General features: G+C 53.7%; 2 protein-coding genes across 4 annotated transcripts; both read right to left on the bottom strand.

The window, feature by feature from the left end:
* Positions 1 to 1,347: 1,347 nt before the first annotated feature.
* Positions 1,348 to 9,934, bottom strand: TROAP (trophinin associated protein). Of its 3 annotated transcripts, XM_030808678.1 has the most exons (15): positions 9,839 to 9,905; positions 9,436 to 9,590; positions 9,151 to 9,343; positions 7,537 to 7,694; positions 7,311 to 7,448; positions 7,037 to 7,119; positions 6,470 to 6,522; positions 5,859 to 5,980; positions 4,124 to 4,252; positions 3,935 to 4,018; positions 3,725 to 3,784; positions 2,873 to 3,007; positions 2,053 to 2,719; positions 1,586 to 1,779; positions 1,348 to 1,420 (listed from the first exon to the last, which is right to left on the bottom strand). In XM_030808678.1, exons 2-15 carry the CDS (start codon positions 9,577 to 9,579, stop codon positions 1,373 to 1,375), a joined length of 2,208 nt encoding a protein of 735 aa, XP_030664538.1. In that variant the 5' UTR covers positions 9,580 to 9,590; positions 9,839 to 9,905; the 3' UTR covers positions 1,348 to 1,372. The 3 variants fall into 3 exon arrangements, with proteins under 3 accessions (XP_030664538.1, XP_012363740.1, XP_003252235.1); XM_012508286.2 differs by lacking the exons at positions 1,348 to 1,420; positions 1,586 to 1,779; positions 2,053 to 2,719; ... (7 more) ...; positions 7,311 to 7,448; positions 7,537 to 7,694 and adding an exon at positions 8,796 to 8,957 and having other exon boundaries at positions 9,436 to 9,584; positions 9,839 to 9,934; XM_003252187.4 differs by lacking the exons at positions 1,348 to 1,420; positions 1,586 to 1,779; positions 2,053 to 2,719; ... (7 more) ...; positions 7,311 to 7,448; positions 7,537 to 7,694 and adding an exon at positions 8,805 to 9,033 and having other exon boundaries at positions 9,436 to 9,584; positions 9,839 to 9,934.
* An 8,285-nt stretch (positions 9,935 to 18,219) lies between these two features.
* PRPH (peripherin) lies at positions 18,220 to 23,202 on the bottom strand. Its single transcript, XM_003252188.3, has 9 exons — positions 21,159 to 23,202; positions 20,665 to 20,725; positions 20,374 to 20,469; positions 19,850 to 20,017; positions 19,633 to 19,758; positions 19,329 to 19,549; positions 19,180 to 19,229; positions 18,868 to 18,947; positions 18,220 to 18,617 (listed from the first exon to the last, which is right to left on the bottom strand). The coding sequence occupies exons 1-9, from the start codon at positions 21,701 to 21,703 to the stop codon at positions 18,552 to 18,554; spliced, it is 1,413 nt and encodes a 470-aa protein (XP_003252236.1). The 5' UTR covers positions 21,704 to 23,202; the 3' UTR covers positions 18,220 to 18,551.
* Positions 23,203 to 25,435: the final 2,233 nt, after the last annotated feature.

Raw genomic sequence — 25,435 nt, 5'->3', positions numbered from 1 at the left:
AAAGAGGAGGAGACCCGGCCGGAGGAGCAGAGCGACTTCCGGAGGGATCACCCGCACCCAAGTGCGCGCTGGACCCCATAGGGGCAGAGGTCGTGGCTTTCTCTTTTGTACAGAGATGGGGAGCAGTTTTACTAGCGGGACTCAGAGGCCCAGAAAGCCGGAGGGAAGCCCCCGCAGCTTTCGAGGGAAATAACAGAAAGAGGAGGAGCCCATTTAGGCAAGGGAAGACATTCAGACAGGGTAGTGCAGGTTCTCCGTCACGACAACTTTCTCTCGCCACCCTCTCCTCCCCTCATCTCCACTTTCAGGCTCAGGCTCCAGCCTTGGCAGCCTTCCTGTGAACTGGAGGAACCAGTGAATTCTTTCCTGGCATTTAAAACGCATTCTGTACAGTCCCCATTCCCCCATATCCGGACTAGGCCCCGGGGCTACAGCTGCTGCTGCCTCTTCCAATAAAGAGAGGTTGGGGGATTGTGTGTGGCTGCTTAACTTCGTGCACAGACTGGGGGGAAAGTGGCTGACCCTTTCCCTCATTCCTCTAAAGGGCTCCTACCGTGCTGTCAGTCCCTGCCAGAGGCAAAGTTTTAGTTAATTCCAGGCAAGGCCTGCCTCTGGCGGAAAAGGTGTGTGTGTGTGTGGAAAAGGGGTGTGTGTGTGTGTGTGTGTGTGGAAAAGGGGTGTGTGTGTGTGTGTGTGTGGAAAAGGGGTGTGTGTGTGTGTGTGTGTGTGTGTGGAAAAGGGGTGTGTGTGTGTGTGTGTGCTATGTGGAGGAAGAAGGATGGTCTGTTTCAGGAGAGCTTTGGGGCCTCACGCTGTAGGTGGAGGGAGACAACAACCTAACAAGGGAAGATTCCAAAGGTCTGGGTCTGGTGCTTCTGCTTTTCTGCCCAATGCATGCAGAGAGTTCTAGAAGAGGAGCTCTAGGGGGTGAAGGAGTCGCCTAGGGCTCCTGCAAGTTAAGTGGGACTGATCTCAAAAAGCAAGGGGAACAGGGGTTCCAATTGCCCGCCAACATATTTACAGAGCTTTCGAGGGAGTGGGCTTGGCAGGAGTAGGAGGCACAGAGCTTGCAAGGGGGCGGGCTAGGCAGGAGTGGGTTGCCTCCTTCCATTTCAGAATTCAGGATGGCTTCTGGATGGGAGCCTGGGGGATCCCAAGAGCCCAGGGCTGGCCTCTGAGCTGGAGGACACTGCCATCCTGTGGGCAATGGGAGAGTGACAGCAGTAGCTGGCCTGTTTGGACACTTGGCTAGACATGTGGATACTTTAGAAACTTTATTGAGGACAAAAGTGGGCGGCTCCCAGTCCCATGGGCAGACCGACAATAAATAAGGGCTAAAAGGAAGAAGCACGGCAGGGCAGGAGTGGTTGTCTCATGATGGAGAGCCCCGGGGGGCAGCAGAACCAACTGGAATGAAACACTGGAGACAGAGAAGATCTTGTCACAGCCCAGCCAACCTTGCACTGTAGCCAAGCCTTCCTGCTGACCTCTCTGTGAAGAAGCCCAGGTGGCCCCCTGTCCCTGTTCCCCACCTCCCATCAGGCTCACTGTGCAGCCACAGCTGGGCTGTGGGTTGGAGTCTCACCAGGGCATCCTGCCATTCGAGTAATGTAGCCACAGGGTTGGTGCAGACCCGGGTGGGGCCTGAGGGAGGGGCTCGGCTGGTGTAAAAGGCACACTCATCGTCCAGACGAGCCTCGTGGAAGCAGTGGATGGCGGTTAAACACGATTTGAGGCGCTCCCTCAGGGCTAGGGTTCGAGGGGCCAGACTGCTGAGGCCTGGGGGGCATGGAAAATTTAGAGGGAGGTCTGGGGGTCCTATACTTCCACCATGTACTGTCCTCTCCTCCTCCCCACACCAACAGCCAAGCCAATTAGGAGCACAGGGCTGGAAGTGCAGCCCCTACCCTCTTCCTGAGGGAGAGCCAGGCTGGGCCAGGGTGGAAGGTGTGGAAGCATGGGATTGCCTGGGGCAGGGGTAGGGGCAGGGGTGCAGCTCACAGTGAGATGAGGACCTCTTGTGTTCCCACTCCTTCCCAGCCAACTCCTTACCTGCCTGGCCTGCTGGGGGTCTCAGAGACTGGAGTGAGCAGATAGGGGGGCTGGCACAAAGCGGGTGTTGGGAAGAGAAGATCAGGCTGGTGGTTGCTGGAACCCACTGACTGCAGCAGGGTGGTAGGCTGGACTCTAGACTTCTATGTTCCAGGGTGCAGGGCTCTGATGCCCCCAGCTCTACCCTAGGGCAGGGCCCTGGGGGTCCAGTCTGCCCCTGGGTGCTGGGCTGAAGGGGCCCGGGTTCTGCTGGAGGGCAGGGCTCTGGTACCTCAAGCTGTTCCTGGCCAGAGGGCTCTGGTATCTCAGGCTCACTCCTACAGCAGGATTCTGGGGGCCCGGGCTCTGCTGAAGGGCAGGGCTCTGGTACTTCAAGCTGTTCCTGGGGGGAGGGCTCTGGTATCTCAGGCTTACTCCTATAGAAGGCCTCTGGGCGCCCAGGCTCTGCTGGAGGGCAGGGCTTTGGCAGCCCTGAGTGGTTTAACAGTCCAGGAAGGTGGGAAGTCCCAGAGTTATGCTCTGTGGCATTCAGAGTTCTAGAAAGCTCAGTCAGCAGGGGCTGAAGTTCAACCATATCCAAAGAAGAGCCTCCGTTAAGGGGGACACACTGGCCCCCTACCAGCCCCTCTACCTCCTGTCTCAACAGCTGCTGCAGGATACCGATGCGCTGTGGTGGGAGAGAGCACCCCAGTGTGACATCGAGATGTGCGCTCAGTAGTCCACCCACACTGTCCCATTCCTGATCCCCCATCTCTTTTCCCTCTTCCTCAGCCCAGTCACTGTTCAATAGACCTCAAAGCTGTTGCCCACACAGACTCACTTGAATCTTCACCTCCTGGAGGCTGGGGGTTCTGTTAGAGTGGGGTCCAGAAGGAGTGGCCACAGGTGGTTTCCCAGACCCCTCCAGTGACCTTATACAACTCTCCTGGTCAAACAACCGGACGGCAACCTGCTCCTGTCACCAAGGAAAAAGGCACACAAGAAAGTCAGGCTGGGGCAGGAGAAAGACCAGCCTGAGTCACACCCTAATGAGGAATGGATTGAAGCCCCTGAGAGGCCCTAGATGTACATTAGGAGGGGCAGCAGAGAAGCAGGGAGAGTTAGGCAGCTTTTCCAGAGAGCACTTTGTGTTTTTTTTTTTTTTTTTTTTTTTTTTTTTTGGAGATGGAGTCTCACTCTGTCGCCCAGGCTGGAGTGCAGTGGCGCGATCTCGGCTCACTGCAAGCTCCGCCTCCCGGGTTCACGCCATTCTCCTGCCTCAGCCTCTCCGAGTAGCTGGGACTACAGGCGCCCGCCACCACGCCCGGCTAATTTTTTTATATTTTTAGTAGAGACAGGGTTTCACCGTGGTCTCAATCTCTTGACCTTGTGATCCGCCCGCCTCGGCCTCCCAAAGTGCTGGGATTACAAGCGTGAGCCACCGCGCCCGGCACCAGAGAGCACTTTCTAATTTTTAAAATTTTAGTAGAGACAGGGTCTCACTATGTTGCCCAGGCTGGTCTGAAAGATCTGAGCTCAAGCAAACCTCCTACCTCAGCCTCCCAAAGTGCTGGGATTACAGGTGTGAGCCACCATGCCTGGCCCAGAAGGCACATGTGCCTCAAACTCCTGGGCCTCCAGGCTGGCAGCACAAGGCAAGGGATCTCAGTAGGGGGAAGCTTCTGATACTTACCCAGGGCAGGGCAGGATCTTCAGAGGAGGACTGAGGGGAGACACCATGCAGCCACTGGGCCTGGCACAGAAGTGAGATGTCAGCAAGGCCTGACACCCACAGATGGCACTCAGCCTCCCCTTGCTTCTGTCTTCTCTCTCCTGTACCCATCCATCTCCTTTCTCCCCTAGCTGTGACTTATGCCAGCCACCTCCCCATGCCCTCTCTTACCTGCTGAACTGTGGGGGTTGATGGCATGGGTGCGAACCGGGTTTTAGGTTGAACGGTGAGACGCCGCAACACTGAATATGAGGTCTGGGGAGAGACGTGGATGGCTGAACAGGGACAAAACCCAGACCTAGCAAGGATCTCCGGCCAGACTGTTCTGCCCCTGCCCAACCCCCAGTTGTTGACACAAACCAGTGTTGGAGGGCCTGGGGAGGGTACACGCTGAGCCCGTCCAAAGGGTGATGGACATGGCACCACATGGCCAGGCAAGGACTGGGCCACAGGGGCAGGGGAGGGCATCAGGTGGGAGTCATGGCTGTCCTGTGAAGAAGAAAAAGGTGGAAGAGTGGTCCCTGCCCCCTTTGTCTTCCTATATCTTTTTTTTTTTTTTTCAAGACAGAGTCTTGCTCTGTCGCCCAGGATGGAGTCCAGTGGCGCGATCTTGGCTCACTGCAAGCTCCGCCTCCTGGGTTCACACCATTCTCCTGCCTCAGCCTCCCAACTAGCTGGGACTACAGGCGCCCACCACCACGCCTGGCTAATTTTTTGTATATTTAGTAGAGACGGGGTTTCACCAAGTTAGACAGGATGGTCTCGATCTCCTGACCTCGTGATCCGCCTGCCTCGGCCTCCCAAAGTGCTGGGATTACAGGAGTGAGCCACCGCGCCTGGCTGTCTTCCTATATCTTGTTCTCACTACAGCAGCCAGTGTGATTCTTTTAAGACCTAAGTCAAGCCGGGCATGGTGGCTCAGGCCTGTAATCCCAGCACTTTGGGAGGCTGAGGAGGGTGCAGCACCTGAGGTCAGGAGTTTGAGACCAGCTTGACCAACATGGAGAAATCCTGTCTCTACTAAGAATACAAAATTAGCTAGGCATGGTGGCACATGCCTGTATTCCCAACTGCTCAGAGGCTGAGGCAGGAGAATCACTTGAACCCGGGAGGCAGAGGTTGCGATGAGCGGAGATCGTGCCATTGCATTCCAGCCTGGGCAACAAGAGCAAAACTCCATCCCAAAAAAAAAAAAAAAAAAAAAAAAAGACCTAAGTCAAATCATGTCACTTTCTTGATCAACCCCTCTCCCCATGGCTTTCCACTCATTCCAAGAAAAGCCAAAGACTTACACTGGTGTACAATTCCTTACCCAATCTGATCGTGTTATCGCTAAAACCATATCTCGTACCGTTCTTACTCTGCTTCAATCTCACTGGCCTCTCCTTTTTGCTGATCCTCAAACACGCCAGGCACATTCCCTCCCCAGGGCCTTTACCTCTTCAGTTCTCTTGGCCTGGAATGTTCCTTCCCCCAGATATCAACATATCTCACTCCTCCTCCAACCCCTGGTCTTCACTTAAACATCATCTTCTCAGTAAGAGTTCCCTGGCCAATCTATTTTAAATTGCAATACCAACTCCCCTGCTCCCAATTCCCCTTTAGTGCCTTATTATTATTATTATTAATTTTTTTTTTTTAGAGAGAACTTATCATCATCTGAGACACTATTTATTTTATACCTGTGTTTATTTCTTGTCTCCCCCTTCTAGAATATGAACTTGTTTATTGCTGTATGTCCAGAACCTAGAACAGAGCCTGGCACTCAGTAGGCTGGTGCTACTCAGTAAATATTTGTGGAGCCAAGGGATGAATGCTTTTGGCTGACAGCTGTCAGATCTGTCTCCCCCTTAGCACTGATCTGATGGTGATACAAACATGACCTCTCACCCTAGGCCCCAGACATCTGATAAAGAGAGGTCAGTCTCACACTGGAGAGGGACTGGGTGCATCTGGGGTAAACCTACCCAGTAACATCCTGAGGCCCAGGACTTCCTGGCTCTACCTACAATTCTCAGTGTTGGCTGCTGCAGCAAAATTCTCCCAAGCATCTCCTGCACCTCCCACCCACCATCCCAGGAGAGTTGCATCTCACCCTGGTATGTGTCATTTCTCGGTTTTCTCTTAATGGTACTCGCTGGGCCAGACCAAGAGAGGCCACACCTCCTTCATCTGCGTGAGTGACAACCTCATGTTCTCCTTTAGGGAGAGAGAAAGCTAGGAAGAAATAGGACATTTGTTGTAGACTCTAGAACACCCACCAAAGTTTGGCAGAGGGTTCTGCAACTTCTGAAGAGGGTATATTAGTTTAATAGCCCCCAATGCACTATTAGGGACAAGAACCCATCCAGCAGCCCCTCAACACCCAACACTATCTCAGTAAACACTTATTAATCTGAACGTCTGAGTAGGCTGGGGATGTGGTGATGGCACTTAGGGGCTGGGGATAAACAGTGAGTGGAAGATAAATCTTGTAGGAAGTGGCAGAGAGAGGGCCGAAATGGAGACCACCTTCTCAGACAAAAGTGCAACTGTGCCAACCTCTGGCCTATCTAGAAGGTCTCTTCTCCTTCTCCTTCTGACCTAGCCTCCTGGCCTCCCACTTCCTCATGCTCCCTCCCAGCCTGCTGAGTTTTCTCTGGTCTTGTTCCCTGCTTCAGGCAGCCCAACTGCCCCTGTTCTCTCCCCACAGCCGGACACACTCACCAGGCTGGACCGGGGTCTCCAGGAGCGATCCTGAGGCCTGGCTCACTGAAGTCCTGATGACAATAAGGACAGTAGCCAGCAGTCACTGAATACCAAGTATGAGCTGGACATGTGCTAAGTACTTTACAAACATCATCTCATTTCATTCTCATGACAACTTCTAATGATTGTACAAATGTTATTCTCACTTGACAAAGAAACCAAAGCTCAGAGAGGTGAAGGCAAGCTTGCACAACTAGTAAGTGGTAAGAGTTAGGATATAAACCCAAATCCCACTTATTGCCACAGTCTATACTCTAGCTACTAAACAAAAGAGATAGCACATTTCTGTCCTCCCTGTCCCCCCATGACTTGAGTAAACTGATGTCACACTGAGGCCTGGCTGTGAAAGCCTGAACCCTATATCCCAAGGGCTCATCCCGGATAATCACAGGTTTCTTGCTTCCCCTCTTGAGTTGGTGGGGAGTCCTAAAGCTACTGGAAGGCCCCAACTCTGGGGGACTACTGTATCAGACAGTGGTTCATTCTTTTCCAGACGACCTTCTCCCACACCCTCTCCTTTCTCACCGGCTGCTGCCAGCTGTCTCCCTTCTTAGCTCCTGGAAACTGGGGCGAGTGGAAGGGTGAAAGGAAGGTCCTGAAGGTGAAATCTGATCCACAGAAGCAAGAGATGAAAACGGAATCAGAGGTGGACCCCAAACCCTCAGGCCTCACCACCAACCCCATCTCCCCTAGTAGGATCCCTTGCCTCATCATGAGGTACCTCTTCTCCCAGAGCCCAGCTTTGTCCCTAGAAGAAGCTCCCAGAAGCACCGAGTATCAGCCCCTCAAGGGCACTCACCAGAGCCTGTAGCCTCTGGGGGCACAATGTCCGGCCTCGAGGTCCTGGTCCCTCCAGCCTAGAGAAGCAGGAAGCCCGGGCAGGGTCCAGTCGGTGGGTGGGGGTTCTGGGGGCCAAATATGCAGAGGCCCGAACACCCTGGGACACCAACAGAGGCTGTCAGCACAGCTCAGGATGCCCCCCTCAGCACCCCCTAGCCTGGTCTCCTCACATCCTGTTTCATTACCTGGCCCCTCTGGGTGGTGCCTCCCTGACTTCCTCGAACCAGTACTCTTTTAGCCAGACTAGGCTGGCGCCCCAGGTGACAGCTCTTCACACCCTCACCTGACAGGATGGTGGCCAGGGCTGCAGGGTCAGCCACAAACTCTATGGTCCCTGGAGCCTCTGCAAGGAAAGAGGAGAAGGAAAAGGAAGGGGGAAGGCTGAGGGGGATAGGGACCCTAGCATAGAAACTTTGAGGTACAAGGTGAGCAAGAGACTCATTCAATTGAATTTGGCTTACTCTTTTTTTTTTTTTTTAAGAAATAGATGGCTGGGTGCAGTGGCTCACGCCTGTAATCCCAGCACTTTGGGAGGCCGAGGCGGGTGGATCACCTATGGTCAGGAGTTTGAGACCAACCTGGCCAATATAGCAAAACCCTGTCTCCACTAAAAAAATACAAAAATTGGCTGGGCGCGGTAGCTCACTCCTGTAATCCCAGCACTTTGGGAAGCTGAGGTGGGTGGATCACCTGAGGTCAGGAGTTTGAGACCAGCCTGGCCAACATGGTGAAACCCCATCTCTACAAAAAAAAAAAAAAAAAAAAAAAATTAGCTAGACCTGGTGGTGCGTGCCTGTAGTACCAGCTACTCAGGAGGCTGAGGCTGGAGAATCACTTGAACCTGGGAGGTGGAGGTTGCAATGAGCCAAGATAGTGCCACTGCACTCTGGCCTGGTGACAGAGTGAGAATGTCTCAAAAAAAAAAAAAAAAAAAAGAAAGAAAGAAAACAAAAATTAGCCGGGTGTGGTGGCAGGTGCCCATAATCCCAGGTACTCAGGGTGAGGCATGAGAATCGCTTGAACCTGGGAGGTGGATGTTGCAGTGAGCCGAGATCGTGCCACTGTACTCTAGCCTGAGGGATAGAATAAGACTCTGTCTCCAAAAAAAAGAAAAAGAGAGGGGGTCTCACTATGTTGCCCAGGCTGGTCTCAAACTCCTGAGCTCAAATGATCCTCCTGCCTCGGCCTCTCAAAGTGTTGGAATTGCAGGTGTGAGCCACCACACCTGGTCACCAAATGTTCATAGAATGTTACATAAGACACTATTCTAAGCACTGGGTTCCCATAAGAATAAGACAAAGCCCCTATCCTCAAGAAGCTATCATCAAACTATAGACAGGTAACAGACTCAAGCCAAGGTATACACATGTTATAAAAGAAGTACTGCAAAGTATTAGGAGAACACAGAGCAACTGATTGTGACATGGGGAACTGGAAAAGGCTCCAGAAGAAGTGACATTTATTATTTATTTATTTGTTTATTTATCTATTTTTTAGAGATGGGATCTCCCTCTGTCATCTAGGCTGGTCTCCAACTCCTGGCCTCCAGTGATCCTCCCGCTTCAGCCCCCTGAGTAGCTGTAATTACAGGTACAAGCCATGGCACCTGGCGAGATGACATTTTGCTGGAGGAAAGGGAGATCTTCTAAGAGCAAAGAGCTTTCCAGGAGCTGTGACCAGGACTATCACAGTAAGTAGGAGACAGCAGGAGTGAGTGCAAAACCCCAAAACCCCACTTTTACCCTTCCTAGTCCCCTACTCAGCCATGGAGGCCATGTTACCAGGGCTCCAACAGGTACCTGTCTGGGCAGGGGGCCCAGGTCCCACATTTTGACCCCTAGGGCTAGGCCTGAGCTCCTCCAAGGGGTTCCGAGGCTGAGTGATCCCCACCAATCTTTGTGATGTCTCTGTCTGGTGCCTGGCTTTCGGCCTGGGGCCTGCTGAATCAACGAGGGGGCGTTGAATATTGAGCGGTGGTTTCTGCACCCATCTCTAGGGGAGGGAGGGGGGACAAAAAGGTGAGGTTTAGTGTTGGGGTGCATTACTGGTGTGACTACTGTCTTCCCCCATTAGGCCCCTCTTACCCTTGGATCTTGGTTCTCCTGGTCCAGGGCGCACGATGTAACAGTGGGGAAAGGCGTGCGTTTCTGAGAGCGTACCGGAATCTTGCTAGGGGTAGGAGATACACCCCGGAGGAGGGGATCCTTCGTGGCTTGCCGGGTGGTCATGATGGCTACAACTGAGACGGGGAAGAAGGCAGGCAGAATCTGAGATCAAAGATCAACCAGTTCTCGGGGCACCTGTCCTGCCATCCCTGATACCTCCGCCCTAATCCACGCGCCCACAAGCCCCTGGCGCCTGCAAGACCGCTCTTATGGGTGCTATCTCCAGACACCCCGAGCCTACTCTTTCGCCCTCGGGCCCCAAACTGCTCTCCTCCCTATGAACCCAGCAGCCCTCGTTCCCTCCAATACCCCTGTGCCTTACCTTACCAACAGCCCCTCAGGGCCGACCCAGCTTCCTCCGCTTTCACCCTGACTCTCTCGGCTACTGCTGGAGCTACTTCCCCAGTTTGTAAAATACGCCAAGCTCCTGATTGGCCCGGCCGCCCTCCCGCGGAGGCCCGTGTAGCCAGACTCAGCCGTCCAATCCACGGGCTTCGCAGGAGGGGCCAAAAGAAGAACCAATTGTCGAACCGCTTTCTGGCGAGGAAAAAAACTGACTCGGATCCATCAGCCAATCCGAGAGTGGAGCGCCGCTGGGAGGCGGGGAAAGAGGAAGGATGGGGCCGTTCCGAGGCCGGGGAAGGCGTAGCCACGGGAGCTCTCGCGAGGCCTCGGGACCAGAGAGGGGCCGGCCATTGGCAGGACGGGGCGACGTCGCGGTGCTGAGGGAACAGTTGATCGTTCTGATTGCTGCCAACGGCGTTAAAGGCTGGCCCGAGCCCCCGACCCGGCTTGACTATGGCACGGCGCCAAGCTTTGGGGACGCCATTCCAGATGCCCATAGAAAATATCTGCGTCCGGGCGCGATGGCAGGCGCCTGTAATCCCAACACTTTGGGACGCCGATGCGGGAGGATCTCTTGAGCTGGGTTTGAGACCAGCCTGGGCAACATAGCGAGACCACTCCCACCCCTGTCTCTACAAAATAATAAAATAATAATAATAATCCCTGTGCAGTGGTGCGCGCTTGTAGTCCCAGCCGCTCTGGAGGCTGAGGCGGGAGGATCGTGTTGAGCCCAGGAGGTTGAGGCTGTAGTGAGCTGTGGTTGCGCCACTGCACTCCAGCCTGGGCAACAGAGACCCTGTCTTAAAAAAATAAAGAGGGAAAGAGAGAACATCTGCACGTTGTCTCCGGGATAAGGAACTGCCTTCAAACGGGCGGAGAGGGCTGGAGGGAATCGAACTGAGCCTAACAACAATATGTGTGCTCCTTGGAGCCTCACAACCCAGAGAGGTGTCTGGTGAGGTGTCTTTCATTTCACGGGTAGGTAACAAGACTCATTGTTTTTGAACTCAGTTACCACAGCACCAGAATTGAATGGCTACTCACAGCTGGGGGTTTCCTTGCCTCCAGGTTGCCTTTTGCGGATCTAGAGGTCTGGGGAGAGGGGGCTCACCTGCTGATTATTGGTGGGCAGGGCTGTGAGACTGAGAGATCCTAGAATATCCTGCTTAAGATGGAAGGGGTAACCCCTAATGGGGGACAGGAAATGAACAACACTTTCAAGCTAACAGAACTCTGGTGGATTTTCTCCACCAATCACAGAAGTTATTCTTACACAAGCCAGAAACCGAGGAGTTACTCCTTAACTCTTCCCACTCCCTTTACATATCCCATCTCTTATTCACTCTCACTAATTTTACTATTTATGCATTTTTGAGACAGGGTCTCACTCTGTCGCCCAGGCTGGAGTGCAGTGGTGCGATCTCAGCTCACTGCAACCTCGGCCTCCTGAGTTCCCACCTCAGCCTCTCAAGTAGCTGGGACTACAGGTGCCCGCCAGCAGCTAATTTTTGTGTTTTTTTGGAGAGACAGGATCTGGCTACATTGTCTAGCCTGGGGTTACAGGCGTCATTCCCAGCACTTTGGATGGCCCAGGTGGATCGCTTGAGGCCAGGAGTTCCAGACCAGCCTAGGCAATGTAGCAAGATTCTGTTTCTATGTAAAAAAATTTAAAGATACGTAAGGTATCGGCCGGGTGCGGTGGCTCACGCTTGTAATCCCAGCACTTTGGGAGGCCGAGGCGGGCGGATCACGAGGTCAGGAGATCGAGACCACGGTGAAACCCTGTCTCTACTAAAAATACAAAAAAATTAGCCGGGCGTGGTGGCGGGTGCCTGTAGTCCCAGCTACTCGGAGAGGCTGAGGCAGGAGAATGGCGTGAACCCGGGAGGCGGAGCTTGCAGTGAGCCGAGATTGCGCCACCGCACTCCAGCCTGGGTGACAGAGCAAGACTCCGTCTCAAAAAAACAAACAAACAAACAAACAAAAACTCACTCTTTTGCCCAGGCTGGATAGAGTGCAATTACTAAAAATACAAAATTAGCCAGGCATGGTGGCGCATGCCTGTAATCCCAGCTACTCAGGTGGCTGAGGCAGGAGAATTGCTTGAACCCAGGAGGCAGAGGTTGCGGTGAGCCGAGATCGCACCATTGCACTCCAGCCTGGGTAACAAGAGTGAAATTCCATCTCAAAAAAAAAAAAAAAAAAAAAAAAAAATCAAATCACAGCCAGGCACAGTGGCTCACACTTGTAATCCTACTACTTTGGGAGGCTGAGGTGGGCAGATCACTTGAGGTCAGGAGTTTGATACCAGCCTGGCCAACATGGCGAAACCCTGTCTCTACTAAAAATACAAAAATCAGCTGGGCATGGTGGCACACACCGGTATTCCCAGCTACTTGGGAAGCTGAGGCACGAGAATCACCTGAACCTAGGAGTGGAGGTTGCAGTAGCCGAAATCGTGCCACTGCACTCCAGCCTGGGCAACAGAGTAAGACTCTGTCTCAAAAATAAATAAATAAATAAATAAATAAATAAATAAATAAATAAGATCACCTTGATTAGAATTGGATTTTGAGTTTTCCTAAAACTTTTCAATCACATCCAAGTCTGAGGTCGTATCATTTTAACACATGGCTGGGCTCACCCATGACAATTTGATTGTTTAACATTCTCTCCAGCATTAAGCATGTTATTTCTGGTCTCTTTTAATTTTTTTTAGCCACGGTATAAAGATAAAAAGTGAATTTTAGGTCAGGCATGGTGGCTCATGCCTGTAATCTCACACTTTGGGAGGCCAAAGTGGGGGGATCAATTGAGCCCGGGAATTTGAGACCAGCCTGGACAGCATGGCAAACCCCGTCTCTACAAAAAAAATACAAAAACTAGCCAGCTGTGGTGTCATGCACCTGTAGTCAAAGCTACTCAGGAGGCTGAGGTGGGAGAATTACTTGATCCCAGGTCAAGCCTGCAGTGAGCTGTGATCTCAGCATTGCACTCCAGCCTAGGCAACAGGGCAAGACCATGTCTCAAAAAAAGAAAAATAAAAAATAGGGAGGGCTCAGTGACAAGAGCTCATGCCTGTAATCCCAGCACTTTGAGAGGCTGAGGCAGAGGATTATTTGAGGTCAGGAGTTCAAGACCAGCCTGGGTAACATAGTTAGGCCGCATCTCCATTTAAAAGAAAAAAAATTAAATAAAAAGGAAATAAATTTTAAAAAATTAACCAAAGTGTGGTGGCATGCACCTGTGGTCCCAGCAACTCGAGAGGTTGAGATGGGAGGATCGCTTGAGCCCAGGAGGTTGAGGCTACAATGAACTGTGTTCATGCCACTGCACTCCAGCCTGGGCGGCATGAGATTCTGTCTAAAAAAGAAAAAGAGGCTGGGCGCTGTGGCTCATACCTGTAATGCCAGCACTTTGGGTGGCCGAGGCAGGCGGATCACGAGGTCAGGAGTTTGAGACCAGCCTGGCCAACGTGGTGAAACCCCGTCTCTATTAAAAATAAAAAAATTAGCAGGGCATGGTGGCACGCACCTGTAGTCCCAGCTACTCAGGAAGCTGAAGCAGGAGAATTGCTTGAACCCAGAAGGCAGAGGTTTCAGTGAGCTGAGATTGCGCCACTACACTCTAGCTTCGGTGACAGAGCAAGACTTCATCTAAAAAAAAAAAAAAAAGAAAGAAAGAAAGTAAAGAAAAAAATTATTTTATTTATTTATTTTGAGACAGAGTCTTGCTCTGTCACCCAGGTTGAGGTGCAATGGTGAGATCTCAGCTTACTGCAGCCTCTGCCTCCCAGCTTCAAGTGATTTTCGTGCCTCAGCCTCCCGAGTAGCTGGGATTACAGGCACCCGCCACTATGCCCAGGTAACTATTGTATTTTTAGTAGAGACGGGGTTTCACCAAGTTGGCCAGGCTGGTCTCGAACTCCTGACCTCAAGTGATCTGCTCCCCTCGGCTTCCCAAAGTGCTGGGGTCACAGGCGTGAGCCAACATGCCAGGCTGAACCACAACATCTTAAGAGCGTACTCTGCGCCGGGCATGGTGGCTCACGCCTGTAGTCGCAACTACTCAGGAGGCTGAGGCACAAGAATCACTTGAATCCGGGAGATGGAGGTTGCAGTGAGCTAAGATGGCACCATTGCACTCCAACCTGGGTGACAGAGTGAGACTCTGTCTCAGAAAGAAAGAGGGTACTCTGGGCCAGGTGCAGTGGCTCATGCCTGTAATCCCAGCACTTTGGGAGGCTGAGGCAGGCAGATCATGAGGTCAGGAGATTGAGACCATCCTGGCTAACATGGTGAGACCCCATCTCTACTAAAAAAAATGCAAAAAAATTAGCCGGGTATGGTGGTGGGCACTTGTAGTCCCAGAATCGGGAGGCTGAGGCAGGAGAATGCCGTGAACCCAGGAGGCGGAACTTGCAGTCAGCCTAGATTGCGCCACTGCACTCCAGCTTGGGTGACAGAGCGAGACTCTATCTCAAAAAATAAATAAATAAATAAATAAATAAATAAAATAGAAAATAAAAAGAAAAAAGAAGAGGGTACTCTGGTCTTCACTTCCTCATCTCTCATTCATTCCTCTTTTTTCTTCTGACCCAATTCTGCCTTGAATCTGCTCTCACTTAGGTCTCTAGCACCTTGTTGATAAATCCTAAATTTTCCTATTGTTTTCTAACTTGGGCTCCCAGCATCATTTGGCCCAGTGCTCCCTCCTTAAAGCTTTCTCTGGCCTTGAGAAGTCAAGGCCACACTTTCCTGGTGTTCTTCCTCCATCTCAGCCTGTTAATTCCCCACATTCTCTTTAAGATTCTCCCCAAGTTTCTTTTCTTTTCTCGCTATATGCACTGTTCTTGGGTGATTTCTTTTTTCTTTTCTTTTTTTTTGAGACGGAGTTTTGCTCTTGTTGCCCAGGCTGGAGTGCAGTGGTGTGATCTCGGCTCACTGCAACCTCAGCCTTCCAGGTTCAAGTGATTCTCCTGCCTCAGCCTCCTGAGTAGCTGGGATTACCGGTGTGTGCCAACATGCCCAGCTAATTTTTTGTATTTTTGGTAGAGATGGAGTTTCATCATGTTGGCCAGGCTAGTCTCGAACTCCCGACCTCAGGTGATCCACCTTCCTCGGCCTCCCAAAGTGCTGGGATTAGAGGCATGAACCACCGTGCCCGGCCAGGTGATTTCATTTCTTCCCATGTGTGACACCTGAGAGGTCCCATGCCCTTGTCTTTGGCTCAATCTCTCTTCCTTGTACCCAGTACAAATCACAGGCCATGAACTGATGTAAAAGTTTTCAAACTGGAACATTTGCTCACTTAAACACCTAAATATTTGAAACCCCAAAGCTTTTGTCCGCTTTTCCACAGTGATATTTCTCCTTTGAGGTAATAGGTGTCACTGAATGGAAGAGAGCAAAGGCATGGGGTGTAAAGAATGTGTGTATATGTGTGTGTCCTATGCAGAGAGTGGTGGTGAAAGCCTGAGCAACATCTGGTGTGACCTCATGGATTCCTGACTTCCATTCCATACCAGATAATGAGCCCAAGCCAGTCAGCAGCTGTCCCCTGGCAACTGTTACTAGTTCAGGAGTAGACACAACAAAGACATTAGCTAAACAGCCAAATGGGAAAGATTTCTATCTCAAACCTGGCATCACCCAGTAGCAGCTGACAGCCATTGTGGAATCATGAGGACCATTCCAAGGGCAAAGTACCCCTCCAAGGAGGAAGCTGAGCAGAGCCATGGACAGGGCCTGGGTCCTTGGTGACATCATTGAGCTTCTGAATCAACCAACCTCAGAGCCTGCCCCCTACCTCTGGCTCTTTGTTATGGGAGATATTTCCTTTTTTTCTATTTATTTATTTATTTATGAAACAGGATCTCATTCTGTTGCCCAGACTGGAGTGCAGTGGAACGATCATAGCTCCCTGCAGCCTCCATCTCTCAGGTTCAAGCGATCCTCCCACTTCAGTATCTGGCGTAGCTGGGACTATAGGTGCTATACTAATTTTTGTATTTTTTGTATAGACAGGATTGCCCTATGTCGTCCATGCTGGTCTGGAACTCCTGGGCTCAAGAGATCCTCTCACCTTGGCCTCCCAAAGTGCTGAGATTACAGGTATGAGCCACCACACTCGGCCTTATTTTTCTTATAGAGGTCATCTGTTACTTGTAATAAAAATCATTCTAGCCAGGCGCGGTGGCTCACGCCTGTAATCCCAGCACTTTGGGCGGCTGAGGCGGGCCGATCACGAGGTCAGGAGATCGAGACCATCCTGGCTAACATAGTGAAACCCCGTTTCTACTAAAAATACAAAAATTTAGCCGGGCGTGGTGGCAGGTGCTTGTAGTCCCAGCTCCTCTGGAGGCTGAGGCAGGAGAATGGCATGTACCTGGAAGGTGGAGCTTGCAGTGAGTGGAGATCACGCCACTGCACTCCACCCTGGGTGACAGAGTGAGACTCTGTCTCAAAAAATAAATAAATAAATAAATAAATAGCATTCTAATAGATTCAGTATCTCAAAATATCCAACCACATCTGAACTCCAGACCTGTGACGCCAACTGCCTGGCATCCCTTCATCCCTTCCTCTTGGATGTTCCAGAGCATCTCATGCTCAGTGAGTCTAAAACTGACTTTGTTGTCTTGGGCTCCCACTTTCCCCATTTCACTTCAGTCTTCCTTTTTTTTAGAGCTAGAGTCTCACGATGTCGTCCAGGCTGGTATCGAACTCGGCTTCAAGCAGTCCTCTCACCTCAGCCTCTCCAGTAGCTGGGATTACAGTCGAGAGCCACTGCATCCAGCTTGATCTTTCTTTGAAAGGTACCATCATCTAGCTGCCTGGTTGTTCAAGCAAAAACGCTGGTCATTGTTACTGTTCCTTTTCCGCACACTGCCAAGCAATCCTAGAAACTGCGGCTTCCACCCCCCAGTATTTCTCAAACCCACCTCCGGTGACCATACCCGTCGTCGTCTCTTGTATTTTTCACTGAAAAAGCCTCTGACCTGATCTCCCATCTCCTTCCAATTCTTTCTGCGTATTTCAGCAAGAGTGATCTTCCTAAAATGCAGAGCTGAATCACCCTCCTTATTAAAACCTTTAAGTTTCTTTCCCTTTTCCTTAGGATAAATTCAGGGCCAGATGTGATGGTTCACACCTGTAATCCCAACACTTTGGGAGGCAGAGGTGGGAGGATTGCCTGAGGCCAGAAGTTTGAGACCAGCATGGGCAACATAGCAAGATTCTGTATCTACAAAAAAAAATTTTTAAATTAACTGGGTATGGTGGCATGCGCCTGTAGTCCCAGCTACTGGGGAGGCTGAGGCAGGAGGACCACTTCAGCCCAGGAGTTGGAAGCTGAAGTGAGTTATGATAGTGCCACTGCACTTCAGCCTAGTGTCGGAGAGAGATTCTGTCTTTAAATTAAAAAAAAAAACAAAAAATCCAGGTGTGGTGGCTTATGCCTGTAATCCCAGCGCTTTGAGAAGCCAAGGTGAGTGGATCACCTGAGGTCAGGAAAAATTAGCTGGGTGTGGTGGCACGTGCCTGTAGTCCCAGCTACTTGGGAGGCTGAGGGAGGAGAATCACTTGAATCTGGGAGGTGAGATCTCACCACTGCGCTCCAGCCTGGGCGACACAGTGAGACTCTGCCTCAAATAAATACATAAATGAAAATATAAGTAAATAAATTAATTAAAAAACAAAAACCTGACTGCTTTAACATGGCTTATCAAGCCCTCCGTGACTGGGCCCTTGTTCATCTTTCCAGCATCAGCACTGTTCCTTCCATTCTAGCCTTCACTCCATCATTATAAAACTGCTTTTAGTTTCCAAATTTGCTGTCTTACCTCCTGGCTGATTCCTCTACCTAGAAAGTCCTTTTCTCCTTGCTTCACCTGACTAACTCCCGCTCATTCTTCAGTGCTTAGTGTGATGTCACGTCCTGTGGGAAGCCACCCCTCCTGCCTAAGCCTGGCTTAGGTGCTTATCTTCATATTAACACCACTATCTGCTTAGTATCCCAGACAGCACTCCTCAGGAGGCTGAAATTGTCTGCTTATGTTGCCTGTCTCCCCCACCCGAAACTGTAAATTCCTTGAGATCAGGGACTCTGACTTATTCCTTGCACCTAGCTAGCACCATAGGTGAGTGAAGAAGATCAGGTGGGTGGGCATTCCAGGCTGCAGGTGAGCAACAAAAGCTGAGAAGGAATGGACAGAGGTAGAAAACCTAGAAGGGTATATTGATGCCAAGAGAGTGACAGCCAGAAAAGAAATGACTCGAGACAAAGGGAGAACAGCGCCAAGGCTCCTCCCGTCAGGCACTGCACACACACTTCCACAGACACAAATGCACTGGAGAGTTTTCTCTTGACAGCATTTTATTTGGTTCAAATGTGAAACTCAGACCCTGGCTCACCCGCTTCTCGTCGTGGCTGGAGTAGATTTGTCCTGGGGGGGATCATTGGCTTCTTATCAGGACATGAAAAGGGAAGCACATAGGTCACATCGAGTGTCAGGGCAGGAAGAGGCCCAGCGACTGCTGGCCGGGTCGGGCTTGGCCATAAGCCAGGAAAGGGATGCCTCGCACCACCTTTTAGACACATGCAGAGGGAGAAGAGACAATTCAGGAGTGGTCTTAGGGTTTGGGCTTAGAGCAGGCCTAGGGCAGAGTCAAGGCTCCGGACCAAGGGGTTCAGTAACTGTGGGCAGAAGACTTGTCCAGCTCACTGCGCTGCTCCTTCTGGGACTCTGTCACCACCTGCTGGGGACAGGGCATATGATGGGCACAAGCCATTGAGCGCCACCCTCCATCCTACTCCTTTGGATCATAGAGCCCCACTCCCTGGGGTAACCAGCAGAGGCTCCTGTTTATCTATCCACGTTCTCTGTCTCCTTCTCTGTCTCTCCCCAAGAATTACCCACCCTAAGTAAGATTAGCGACAGCCAGGCTGAGGCTCAGAAATAATATGGGAAATTGTGGGGTCCTGGCATTAGGGGACCTGCCTCACCTCCCCATTCTGGGTCTCAATGGTCTTGATCAGAACGGTCTTCCGGCTGTGGCTGTCCTGGGGAGGCTCCACCTCAGGCACTGAAGAAAGTAAGATAAAGGGTTCAAGGGGGAAAGCGTGGGAATCTCTCCTCTTAGGCTCCCACTGCTATCCCTGAGGGCAGGGGAGGCGCGGGGTGTGAGGAGTAGGGGTGGGTACAGGCCAGGACCCAGAAGTTCCGTGGGGAGAACAGATCCCTGAGGTGAGCCAGAGCAGGAGCCCGAGGAGGGCAGAAGTGGACAAGGAGAGGTACAGGTTGTAAGCCAGACTCACCAGTCGTCTTTATACTTAAGGAGGCAAAAGAATGGACGGGCACGGAGATCCTAGAGGCGAAGCAAGCTGTCAGCGCCCCTGCCCAGGCCCCGCCCTGCCCCGCCCAGTCCCGACCCCGCCCTGCCCCGCCCCAGCAGCTCCACCCTCACCGGCTCTCCTCGCCCTCCAGCAGCTTGCGGTAGGTGGCGATCTCGATGTCCAGGGCCATCTTGACGTTGAGGAGCTCCTGGTACTCCCGCAGGTGCCGCGCCATCTCCTCCTTTAGCTGTCGCAGCTCCTCCTCGAGCCGCGCAGCGCCCGCCTGGTAGCCCCCCGCCTCCAGGGCGAACTGCTCCTCCAGCTCTCTCAACTGCCTGAGCAGCGCCTCGTTCTGGGGCAGGGGAGTGGAAGGGGCCAGTTGCGGAACATTTCATCGTCCGCTCCCCGGGCCCGGGCGCGCAGCTTCGTACTCACCGTGCCGCGCAGCCCGTCCACCTCGCACGTTAGACTCTGGATCTGGCGTCGGGACTCGTTCATCTCCTGCTTGGCCTGGCGCAGGGCCTCGTGGTTCCGGTTGGCAGCGTCGGACAGGTCCGCGTACTGCGAAGTGGGGGTAACCCAGGCTTGAGTCAGCTGCGACGCGCGACGCCACCCCAGCGCCCCGCCGCGCAGGCCCGCCCGGCTCTCGCACCTTGGACTTGTACCACTCCTCCGCCTCCTGCAGGTTCTTCGCGGCGATGCTCTCGTACTGCGCGCGGATGTCCCTCAGCGCTGCCGTCAGCTCGGGCTTCACCGTGGCTTCCACCTCCACCTGCTGCACCTGCTGGCTCTCCACACTCACCTGCAGGTCTCGCAGCTCCTACGGCCGGGAGCAGGCAGAGGATGGACAGCGGCGCAAATCCCACGCGGGCCACGCAGTTCGTGCACAGAAAAGAGAAGAAACGTTTGAACGAACAGAAGGGGGCGCCAGGGAGGGCGGGGCGTGCAGCCCTGCGCCCCCGCGGGCGCGAGACCAGAGGCCAGGTTTCGGAGGTACAGCCCTGCTGCCCGCCGCCAGGTGGCGCAAGGGTGGGAGTCTAACCACCTGTAGACTGGAGGGGCTGCGTCTACCCAGCATCGTCCTGATCCCCAGGGCGATGCCTCCGCTCCACTCGCCAGCTCCAGCGAGACCACCCCAGAACTTCAGAAGCCGCCCCTGATACCAGGCCCACTTACCTCCTCGTGCAGCTTCTTGAGGAACTCAATCTCATCCATCAGAGACTCAATCTTGCGCTCTAGTTCCAGGCGGGACAGAGTGGCATCGTCCACGTCCTTCGAGGGGTGGCAGTGGAGATTCAAGATAAGTTAGGGGCTGCGCAGGCCGAGGAAGGACCAGGCCTTCCCTGTCTGCCTCGGGAGGCGTCTGGTTGCCCCCTTCTCCCCGCGCCCACCGATGCCACCACCTCTGGATACTGAGATCGGGGGTAGGGGTGGGGAGGCTGAACAGGGAGAGGGGCTCGGACTCACCTTGCGGAAGAGCACGAGGTTGTGCTCCGCGTCCTCCCGCTTGCGCGTCTCCTCCTCCAACCTGACGGGAAGAGCGTGCAGAGGCTGAACTGCGGGGTCGCCGCCCAGCTCGCACCCCAGACCGCACGCCCCCCAGGATCCGGTTAGAGGCTGTTCTGCTGCCCAGGACTCTAAATGGAGGGCTGAGGCTGCCTAATGGAATTGCCCCGCATTCTCTCTAACGGAGTAGGAGTTGAAAAGGGGGTTTCCTCATTACTCAGGGGAGGCACAGATATCCACTTCTCCCACCTCCCCAAACACTCAGAGCAAAGTGGGAGGCGGGGGGCACTTGGAGCCCGTGGGCAAGGATGCTGCCCGCACACACCTGGGTTGGTAAGAGGAGCCACACCCTTGGGCTGCTGATGGAGAGGGGAAGTGAGGGGAAGGAAGAGCAGCCGCCTGGACGGCCGCTTCGACCTCGCCTCAATGGCAGCGGCCCAGCCCTGCCCCCTGACCTCTGCTTGAGCGCCGCCAGGTCCTCCGCCAGCCCGTCGCGCTCCACCTGCACCCGGTCACGCTCGCGGCCCAACAGCTCCAGCTCTCGCCGCAGCTCGCGCAGCTCCTGCTGGCACAGCTGGTCGGCGCGCGCCGGCTCCTGGCCTCGGGCTTGGCTCAGCTCCCCGCGCAGGGCCGCGTTCTGCTGCTCCAGAAAGCGTACCTTCTCGATGAAGTTGGCGAAGCGGTCGTTGAGCTCCTGCAGCTCCTGCTTCTCGTTGCTGCGCGTGGCCAGGAACTCCTGGTTGAGGGCCTCGGCCATGGAGAAGTCGAGGCGCTCCGAGGGCAGGCGCAGGAGGGCGCCCGCTCCCGCCCGGGGGCTACGGAAGCTACCCAGGCGCACCGAGGAGCTCGGGGACGCGGAGCCCAGCAGGCGGCTGCTGGAGAAGCGGGAGCTGGACGAGTAGGAGAAGGCCCCGGGGGATAGTGAGGGCGGTGGACCGAAGGTGCGGCGGTATGAGGTGGAGCTGAAGCCGGCCCGGAGGCCCGACGGGTGGTGGCTCATTGCGGCCGAGGATGGGCAGTCACGGTTCGCAGAGCTAGGCCGGGGACTGGGAAGGAGCCGCAGACAGCTGCGAGGCGGCTTTATAGCCCTGCGGTCTCAGGGGGGGCACGGGCAGCTCCTCCCACTGGCCTGATGGCCCGCTGGAGGGGGGTTGTGTGGGGAGGGGGATGCCCCACCCCTGCGGAACAGCAGGAGCGCCTTCCCCTCCCTTCCCTGGTTGCAGGCCTCTGCCCACTTGATTGCCCCCTGTTGCCGCTGGGGTGGGGGTCACTACCTTCCAACAAGCACCCAAAGCTAGAACCTAGGGTAGGAAGGCCTGACTTGAACTAGGGTCCCTGAAAATTGCGAGGTAGAAGGACCTGAAGTTAAAGGGCAGGCTTCTGGCACAGGAGTAGGGAGGAGGCCAGCTGGAGGAAGAGCTGACCTGGCTTAGGCCCCATAGCTAGTGCCTTGACTTGCCCCCTGAAGGCCAGCCTCTATTTTCACTTGCTGTCAGCTACCCCTCCTTCACCACACCCAGGGAGGAATAGGAGACAGGGGCAAAGAGGCAGATCGGGCTGGGGAAGAGCTACTCTCCCTAATCCCCAGAGCCCTGTGAAGAGCTGGTGCCTGGCGCCAGCTCTGTTGCTAATGCGCTGACCAGCCCCCCTCCCCCTCCCCTGAACACGGCCCAGCAGAGGTTGTCTGCTGATGTTTCAGCCTTAAAGACACAGCCCCCAAACCTAGACCTACCCCCCCAACAAGCCCCAATGAGGTGGGTACATCATAGGGGGCTGAGGGTGGCTGGACCCAGCTCTGGATCCCACTCGGGAGGGTCTGCCCCATGCCACGGGCTGGGCTAAGTGGGCCTGTTGTCTTCTGTCTGGGTTTACTGGATTCTCCCTCCCCCCAACCCCACACCAACTGCTGCGCAGTCATGGGCTTTACGGGAACCAGAGTGATTCCTGAGGTAGGAAGGGGAGGGGGCTGAGGGGCAACAGCGGCTGCCAAGGCTGAGAGATGGATGGACTGGCAGGAGCTGGTTTCCAGTATTGATGAGTTGCAGGTACCAGGGATGGGTGGGGCTGGATGGGGAAGAGATGGGGAAAGAGAAAGTGCCCATCCCCAGCAGTCTGAAAGAGAGAAGGCCCCAGAACAGGTCCACAAACCTGCGCATGCAAACGGATGCATACACACAGCCTTGTATATCTATGTACACACACATTACATACACACAGATACACACACAATCACACACCCCACCACACCCTCCCCTACCCCAGAGTTAGCGGGAAGGCTGATATCTGGCCTTTGTATGTCAAACAGCTTCCAGAATGCAAGCACAACCTGCCCAGGAGTGGACAGAGGCAGCTCGGATCGTCTGCAGGAGCCGGGTTGCTGAGGTCTGCTGGGTTTGCCAGGAACCATAAGGCTGGGGCTGCTGCTGCTGCTGGGGACTCCAGTGCTGTCCTGTGAGACAGGCTGCCTCAGATGGGATCTGAGGACAAGAGAGTGCATCTGGGGAAGCAGGTTTGAGGTTCCTGCTTGGATATCTGGCTGGGGGTAAGGAGGGCGGCTCCCTGGCTGGCTAGCTCCACAGTATTGCAGGGCAGCGCCCCCTCCCCCCTTTGTGTGTCCTCTGAGATGGGCCAGGGCCAACGCCCTGCTCACATCTCTACCGCCTTCGTCTCCTTTCCAGGCCCCTCCTTCCTTCCGGGCTATTAGTCTCTCCCTGCACAGCTGCCAGTTCCTTCTCCTTGATGGGTCTGGTTTGGTTGCCAGGGGAGTGGGAAACGGGAGGAAGGGAGAGATGGGACAGGACGAATAAATGACAGCTTGGCCTCCCCTAACTCCTGGGAATTGGGAGGGGTAGGGTCCCACCTGGGATAGGGCCAGGAGGCTTGGCAGGTGTGAGGAGGGGCTAGGGAAGCCTTGGTGCTTCCTGCCGCAGTCCTGGGCACTGAGCCCCAGCTGCTGTTGGCCTGGAGCCCCATCCATCCCGGATTTGGCCCCACCCTCCAGGAGCAGGGAGCCAGCTCTGCATCAGGAGAGGCGGGCAAGGCCTGGGGAAGACCAGCTCAGGCCCTGTCTACAGGGCACTGGTGGGGGACCCAAGCCTCTGAGAGTAGAGGCTGCTGGGGCTGCAGCTGGGCCTGGGGAGTTCCAGATGGAGTTCCCGTCCTCACCCTGCTTAAGCGCTCCGCTGGCCACCTACATGCCTGGGAGGAGAAGGGACAGAGGGCTGCCACAGCAGGGCTCTGGAGCTGTGGATCAGGCCTGGGTGGGGAACTGCAAGGCAGAAGAGGCTCCTCCCCTAACGCAGAAGGAGCAGGCCAGCAACACCGTGCAGAGCAGAGGTGGGCAAAGAGTCTGGGTTAAGAGCCGGGCTCTGGCATCCAGCCGCCACACTTCCCATCTGCTCCACCACTCTATTGCAGAATTTAGGCTCGTCGCTACGTCCCTTCATGTCCCTCAAGAAAAAGGAGATAACCAACTGTAGCTTCTACCTCATAGTGTTGTTGGGAGGACTAAAGGAATGAATAAATACATGCAAAGTGCTTAGGACACACATCTTAAAGCCTGAAAATGGAAGCTGGTTTTATTATTACTATTATTATTATTAACCTCCTGAGTGATAATGTCAGCCCCAAGACCAGTGAGGGTCTGGGCCTCTTTTGGACTGTGCCCCTGGTTGCTGAGAGCAGTGCTGGACCCAAGGTGGAAGAAGCTAAGTCCTCCCTGGCCTCACCCTCCCCTGGTGGACCGGGACTCTGGGCAGACGGCGCAGGTTCAATCATGGCTGCTCACCTTAATTAGCTGTGTGCTTTGGGTTTTCTGAGTGACTTAACCTCTGTTCACCCCATTTTCTTCCTTCCTTCCTTCCTTCCTTCCTTCCTTCCTTCCTTCCTTCCTTCCTTCTTTCCTTTCTTTCTCTCTCTCTCTCCTTCCTTCCTTCCTTCTTCCATTTTTTTTTTTTGAGACAGAGTCTCACTCTGTCGCCCAGGCTGGAGTGCAGTGGCACGATCTTAGCTCACTGCAAGCTCCACCTCCCGGGTTCACGCCATTCTCCTATCTCAGCCTCCTGAGTAGCTGGGACGACAGGCGCCCGCCACCACACCCGGCTAATTTTTTTGTATTTTTATTAGAGACGGGGCTTCACCATGTTAGCCAGGATGGTCTCGATCTCCTGACCTTGTGATCCACGCGTCTCGGCCTCCCAAAGTGCTGGGATTACAGACATGAGCCACCGCGCCCGGCCACCCCATTTTCTTTATCCACAAATGGGAATGATAATAGCAGTACTTACCTGATGGTGTTGGGAGGGTTAAACGAGTTACCCTCTGGAAAGCACTTAGTGCTTGGTACCTAGTACATGCTGTAGAGGTATTTGCCAGTATTCTCATCACTCCTCCTCCTCCTGCCTCCGTTGGCTGCTCTGATGAAGGCTGGAAGAGAAACAACGATTGCATGTGTTCAGGGGTTTGCAGGGAAGGTGAGTAATGAAGTTTAGGTTGCTGGCAAGAGTGCTATTTTTAAATTTAATTTAATTTAATTTTTTTTTGAGAGAGACTCTTGCTCTGTCGCCCAGGCTGGAGTGCAGTGGCATGATCTCGGCTCACTGCAACCTCTGCCTCCTGTGTTCAAGCGATTCTCCTGCCTCAGCCTCCCGAGTAGCTGGGATTACAGGTGCCTGCCGCCATGCCTGGCTAATTTTTGTACTTTAGTAGAGATGGGGTTTCACTATGTAGGTCA

This window comes from Nomascus leucogenys, unplaced genomic scaffold (genome assembly GCF_006542625.1).
Source record: "Nomascus leucogenys isolate Asia unplaced genomic scaffold, Asia_NLE_v1 000734F_111009_qpd_obj, whole genome shotgun sequence".
Classification (NCBI taxonomy): domain Eukaryota; kingdom Metazoa; phylum Chordata; class Mammalia; order Primates; family Hylobatidae; genus Nomascus; species Nomascus leucogenys.
This window is presented reverse-complemented; position numbering and strand designations above follow the sequence as displayed.